Source organism: Pteronotus mesoamericanus, unplaced genomic scaffold, assembly GCF_021234165.1.
Source record: "Pteronotus mesoamericanus isolate MK-2021 breed Mesoamerican mustached bat unplaced genomic scaffold, CSHL_Meso_final contig_82, whole genome shotgun sequence".
NCBI classification, from domain to species: domain Eukaryota; kingdom Metazoa; phylum Chordata; class Mammalia; order Chiroptera; family Mormoopidae; genus Pteronotus; species Pteronotus mesoamericanus.
In genome coordinates this window covers 2300249-2307051 of record NW_026555265.1, presented here as the reverse complement: position 1 = coordinate 2307051, position 6803 = coordinate 2300249, and the positions used below count along the sequence as shown (strand labels likewise).

The 6803-nt window shown below is 44.4% G+C and overlaps 1 protein-coding gene across 1 annotated transcript; it reads right to left on the bottom strand.

Moving 5' to 3' along the window:
* Positions 1-595: 595 nt before the first annotated feature.
* On the bottom strand, positions 596-5727 carry RTP4 (receptor transporter protein 4). Its single transcript, XM_054585262.1, has 2 exons — positions 5432-5727; positions 596-1952 (listed from the first exon to the last, which is right to left on the bottom strand). The coding sequence occupies exons 1-2, from the start codon at positions 5608-5610 to the stop codon at positions 800-802; spliced, it is 1332 nt and encodes a 443-aa protein (XP_054441237.1). The 5' UTR covers positions 5611-5727; the 3' UTR covers positions 596-799.
* Positions 5728-6803: the final 1076 nt, after the last annotated feature.

Sequence of the window (6803 nt, the reverse complement as noted above, 5' to 3'; positions counted from 1 at the left end):
TGTATTTGTTTCCTCTTGTTGTTGTAACAGAGTACCACAAATTTAATGTGTAAAAACAACACAAATTTACTGCCTTATAATTCCGGAGGTCAAAAGTTTAAAATCAGTCCCACTGGACTTAAGTCATGTGTTAGCAGAGCTGGCTCCTTCTGGAGATTCTATGGAAGAATCTGTGTCTTTGCGTCTATGAGCTTCTAGAGGCTGCCTGCATTCCTTAGCTCATGGCTCCTTCCTCCATCTTCAAAGCTCATCACTCCAACCCTTTGTTCCATCGTTATACCTCCTCTTCCTAACTTTGATCCTCTTGCCTCCTTCCTATAAGGTCCCTTGTGATTACATTGGGTGCATCTTTATAATGCAGGATAATCTCCCAGTTTTAGGATCCTTAACTTAATCACATCTGCAAAGTTCCTTTTGCTATGCAAAGTAACACATTCACAGGTTCTGGAGATTAGGACATGAACATCTTTGGGTGACCATTATTCAGCCTACACAGTAACTTTCTAATAACACCCATGACCCCGAATTATTGTGAAGATACAGTCTATATATATTGATACCAATCAATGAATGAGTGAATAAATGAACAAACAACTTTTAGTCATTCAACAAATATTTATTATTGGGCCTATTATCAGCTAGGCCACGTTTTAGGCTACCTACAAAGGAAGTCCAGGAAACCAGTGCTTAGTCTACAAACTTGATTCTGCTTGGTCTCAAAGCAAATTCTTTGTTATATTAGTTCATTGATTACCATGAAATTAAGACAAGAAGAGAAGACAAGCTTATTTTCATCATTCTATTTGAAGTATCTGTGCATCACAAAGGCCCGACAGGTATTAAAAGAGGCACAGCCTAACTTGAATAAGTAATTCTGTTTAAGGGAGTTAAGTGATGGCAGGAAGGTAAAGGATCTGTAAGAGCTGTCTGGAGCAGGCACTCTAGGTGAATTCCCCTCCAGCCTTCCCTCCAGCCTCCCCGAGGCCACTGGATCTCCCCTGAGGGTCCCGGATCCATGTGTAGCTGTGGGGCTTGCTCTCCGTGTGGGGCTTGCTCTCCGTGTGGGGCTTGCTCTCCATGTGGACCTTAGGTCTGTCCCCTCTGTAGCCTGAAGACCTGCCCCTTGTGTGGCTTGTGAACCTGTCTCCTGTTTTGACTGTTGGCCAGTTCTCCTTAGAGCCCGAGGGTCCTCTGGGGCATCCGTGGGTCCTGTCCTCAGGGTGGATTGTGAATATGCTTCCACTGAAGGTAATGGGTCTACTGCTCGAGTGGGCTGTAGGTATTTCCACCCTGGGGGAAGTGATCCTGCTACATGAATGGGCTGAGAACCCGTTCCACGCACCGCGTGCCGGTCTGCCCCTGCTGTGGTTTGTTGACCTCGCTCCCATTTGCACTGAGGGCCTGCCCCAGGCACTTGGGTTCCAGCAGTGGCATGTTTGGGCCCTGACTTCTTATCCTTGATGGAAAGGCCACTTTTCTGAGTCTCCTTTGCCTCAGCTGACTTGTTGCTAGCTTGATTTTGGCCATATATGTCACCAATGTGAGACAGAGAGCTCCTAATCTCTATGTAGGAGGGAGGGCATTTGGATGGTTTTGTCATGCAGTTTTGTAAGCTCTGTACACAGAAGCCCTGAACACATGCCTCACAATTGGCCGTGTCATGGGACCCGTCCAAAGGCACCTCCGGGATCACCGGTATCTCTGAATACTTCTTGATGCCATCTCCGTAGTATCTCTCCCGAATACGCTGTACCAGGTTGTTCAAAATCCTCATGGTGCTTTCTGAGGAGAACTCAGGCTTCTCAAATCGAGACCGAGAACACTTCTGGCACCTCTGGCAAAAAAGCCGCATACGCACCTGACCCTGGGACTTCCGGGGCTCCAGGTGCATATGACATAGGATCTGCACTTGGGCAGAAGCCCAGTTTCGTTTGCATGAGGAACACTGGAATCTGCAGACAGAACAAAGAGGCCCGTTTTTCCCTCAGCTGATTATTGACCTAGGGAAATGGTCCTGCCCTGGTCTCTAAGATCACTTTCAATTTGAAAAAGTGTATGTGATATTGACAAATAGAAATAAGAGAAACTGTGTTTCAAATAAAGCTTTTTGCTGTGACCCATTGTGCCTCCACCCATACATGATTCCAAGTCTGCTTCTTTGCCAATAAAGCATCTCTGGCTATATCAGAGGGAAAAACATTTCTGCCATCTCCCAGCAAAATTTAGTCCTCACTGTGGTCAAAGAAAACTCTTACTAGGTCAGTAGTCCCTACTTATATACAGGGATATTTGACCCCCACACAGCAGATACCTGAAACCATGGATGGTATCAACCCCTGCATATACATACCTGTGATAAAGTTTGGTTTATAAATTAAGCACAGTAAGAGACTAACAACAATAAGTAGTAATAAAATAGAACAATTATAACAATACTCTCCAGCAATTTTATACTGTTCAGACCAAACCTATTCCTGAATCTGTATGACCATCCCTTATTTGCAGTAAATGGCTTGATGGCCATCGTTTCAGGGATCCCTTGCTGAAGTCTTCCTCCAGGTTCAAAGCTTTCTGGCACAACGCATTGCAGTCAATTGGGATGTATTTTTGTTTATGTCTTTTAACCACAAATGTAATTCTTTTTCCATATTAATTTAGCACTTACAATGCACTGTGGCCATCAGTTTTGCAGCTGGAGGCGCAACAGCAAAACTAGCACAGATTTTTTTTTCCTTCCTCACAATTTCATGGATAGAAGATTCATTTTTACAATAAGTCACAGCAACTTCAGCATATAATTTTTTCTCTCTTTCCTTGTGAGGTCAAGAAGTTTCACCTTTTCACTGAAAGTAAGCACTTTACAACTTCTCTTTGGCATGTCCAAATTGTCAGCATTGCCATTCCTGGGCTTTGGTCCATTGTGAAGTAAAATAAGGGTCACATGAACACAGGCTCTGTGATATCCTGACAGTAGATCTCATAACCAAAATGGCTACTAAGTGACTGATGGGTGGGGAGCATATACCCTGTGGAGACGTTGGACAAAGGGATAATTCACATCCTGGGCAGGTTGGATTGGGACTTCATGAGATTTTATCAGGCTACTCAAAACAGATTATGAATTAAAACTTATTTATTTCTGGAATTTAACATTTAATACTTTTGGACCACAGTTGGCAGTGGTTAACTAGAACCACAGAAAGTGAAACAATGCATAAACAATAACTACTGTACCTGTTTTGAAGCAGGCACTGTAATTGGTGCTTTATAGTGTTATACCATTTTATCTTTTTTAAAATTTTATTTATTTTTAGAGAGAGGGGGAGGGAGGGAGAAAGAGAGGAAGAGAAACATCAATGTGTGGTTGCCTCTCATGTACTCCTCACTGGGAACCTGGCCCACAACCCAGGCATGTGTCCTGACTGGGAAGAGAACCGGTGACCCTTTGGTTTGCAGGCCAGCGCTCAATCCACTGAGCTGCACCAGCCAGGGCTATACCATTTCATTTTTAAAGCCCTCCTCTGACACAGGCATCATTGAGCCCCATATCCAGATGACAAAACTGAGTCATAAAGGAGACACAGCTTGCTCAAGGACCTATGAGGTAAGTAATGGTAGAGTCATGTTATAGTCCCTGGTTCTTTAGAAGCCAACCTTGCTTATTTACCTACTATACAACATCATCTCTAATGAGCAACATGGCTAGTCCTGCACCTAGAAAAACTGACTTAGGACCTGGGGTCATAATACTTGGGTTGGAGACCCCAGTCCATAGTTTACATCAGGGGGTCCTTGGAGAAAGCACTTTCTTCCCTACTCAAAGCCTCAGTTTTTATATCCATCAACTGAAAAATATTCAAGGATTATAGTGTCGTCATTAAGTGAGATAGTATATGTGAAAGTACTTTGTAAACTACAAAATGCTTTTCGAAAACTGGTTGATATTTTTCCAAAGGTATGATGGTAAGTTGCTTTCCCATCTCAGAAGGGCTATCAAATCAACTCACTGAACAAGAGAAGCACCCTCCTGTTTGGGGGAGTGCCTCAAGGAGCGCTGGCTGGTAAGAGAGAGAGACGTCCACAGCTCACGGGCTTAGAAAGCAGGACAGAAGGGCTGCTACCTAGGCTCTGGCCAGTGCCTTGAAAGCTGTTCTGCAGAGCCCCAGAGGCTTCATTTCAATAATGGATTCTGCCTCTAAAAATATTATGTACATTTTCTATATTGTACATATTTCTATAATATGTGACATAAATATGTTATCAATAAATTTATTATACATAAATTAAATATGTACATACATTATCATCTGGGATTGGAGAAAGAACGCTTGTTCTGCCTAGGGAAGCCAGGAAATTCTTTAAGGAGGAGGTGGCGCTTGAGTTGGCCCTTAAAAGATGAATAAAGGGGGAGAGAAAGGAAAGGGTCTTCCAAACAAGCAGGAATCATGGACAAGGGAATAGAAGTCTGAAAATGCATGGCATGGCTAATTATTCTTAAGGCATGGACCAGAGGGTTCCTGAGGCAGGACGGGGCAGACAGGGAAGCAGGAAAACAGGTGAGGTGGAAAGCAGAGTGGAGGTCCCTGGGTGCTGCATGGAAAGAAAAGGCTTTCCGGACATGGGCAAGGAAGTTGGTTCCTGCCACTCGGAGGCTCACTGGAGGTTGAAGAGGAAGATGGCCAGTAAGAGAGAGACAGTAGTTAGAAACTCCGGGCCCTAGGGTTTCGATGTCCTTCTTGTAGCACCATTCCCTTTTATTATCCCCGAGTTTTCAGTAAAGCAATATTCAAAGTGACTGCTTGGCCTTCATCAGGTCTTGGGGAGTTAACAGAAGGCCCCAGCCCAGGGCTGATCTGGAACAAGCCTAGGACGGCTGCCGCAGTCTGGGAGCACCAGTGGGAGCTGACGGGGGAGAGAGTAGAAGGCACTAGATAGAGGAAGTCTGGAACACGTGAAGTGGTGTGGGAAGAGGAGGGTGGCTTTATGGAATACGAAAGTATTCCTCAAGACTTCTAGGACTGTTTAGGGAGGAAACCTAATAAAAGAAGAAATTTCCTCAGGCAAGCGAAATGGAGGCTTAAAGTCTCATTTAGATTCTAAAGAACACTGCGACCACAGAAGGATGAAAAGCCTGGTGATATTTGGTTTTCTTCTTCTTCCTTTTTTTTTTTTTTTTAATCCTCATTCGAGGTTATGTTTATTGATTTTAGAGAGAGAGGAAGGGTGGAAGAGAGAAAGAGAGAAACATCAATTGGTTGCCCCCTGTACATGCCCCGACCAGGGATCAAACCCACAATCTTTTGGTGTATGGGATGATACTCCAACCAAATGAGCCTCCCGGTCCTTTTAACAAGCTCCCAAAGGAATCAGTCAATGCTAAGCTGAGTCTCTTTGCCTCGGAAGACTCACCTTTGTGCAAACTCTCACCTACCTGCCAAATGCTTTCTGCTGGTATTGCTTCCACCCTTGGGCCACACAGTCTGGCTGAAGAGTCTCATCCAACTTCAGGGTCCATCTGGCTCGGGGTTTCACCTGCTGAATCAGTTCTTGAAATGTCTTCTCCCATGTCCCAACATCCAAAATTATTCTCTCTTGAGGTTTGGAGTTCATGTTTAGTGAATAACTTCTTGTTTCACTTGATATGCTGCAAGAGGTAAAAGCAGTTTCAGTTTCTATACCCAGGATACACGTCACTAAGTTTCATTTCATGTTGAGTACACAAGAAAAGTCCCTTTTCCAAGCACAGGGGGCAGCACAGTTCTGCTAGCTTGTAAGCAGGCCTTGCTAAGAGACATCTGAGTACAGAGCTCTGCTCTCGTTTCCAGGGAGACACTAATATTAGCTTTTATTTAATTTTTCTCTTATTTCACACCACACAAAACACTATGCTCAGCACTGGGGCAAGTGCCATTGACTAAGAAACAGTTTCTACCCCCATAGATGCTCAAACCCTTATGCAGACCCAGGTGGTAGATGGGAGGAGCATGTGTCCAACACTTGTCTCATGCACCCAATGAACCCTCACCAGTGTTAGGGGAACCACGTTGATTGAAATCCTTAGCTAGTGGTTTGGTCTTGTAAAATCTCTGGGGTCCTAGGGCATGCCACCAGGTTGAATGAAAGGATTCTTTAACCCTACCATTCACAATGTAAATTCCCTTGGGGGCAGTATACAACCACACGTGGGAGCCATATTTTGGTGACAAGTCAGAATTCTTGTTCAGAGGGTGAATGATTGGGACTAGATCTGCTTTAAAGTCACTTCTAACTCAAAGAGGCTGAGATTCTAGTAAGTAAGCTCTGTCTCTCTGAAGTTTAAATTCAAATGGGGGAGATGAGACAACAGTACACTTAGGTCCTTGGAAGCCCCACTGGAGTCACTGGATCCCAAATATGATTGGCCTGTGTTCCCAGGCTTTTTAGACTTTAATGTGCTCTGTCTGTCAGGGAGGCAGAAGCACCCTCTCCTCCTTCCCTCCCTTCAGGGATAGCCTGTTCTACATGAATTCTTGCTGCTTTCGTAACTATACACATTGAAGGCACCTATGTCTATACAGACTATTATAGGAGCTTGGAATTGGACCCGCATAATATTAGAACTGAAAAGCCCTTAGGAATCAACTCGTTCTATTTCCCCCCTGATCAGTACATGTAAAGAACACTGAGAACCAGAGGAAAGAGGTCTCTGGCCCGAGGTCACACAGCAAATCAGTGCCAATACTGGATCAGAACACAGATATCCCATGTCCGCCCTCTGAACTCTGCTCATCTGCCCCAACCATGTACAGGTCCTCTCCCCCACC

Coding starts and splice junctions, on each gene's coding strand:
- RTP4 (XM_054585262.1), bottom strand. CDS start 5,610: ATGAACTCCAAACCTCAAGAGAGAATAATTTTGGATGTTGGGACATGG. Junction 1,953..5,431: donor CAGCAGAAAGCATTTGGCAG/GTAGGTGAGAGT, acceptor TTCTGTCTGCAG/ATTCCAGTGTTCCTCATGCA.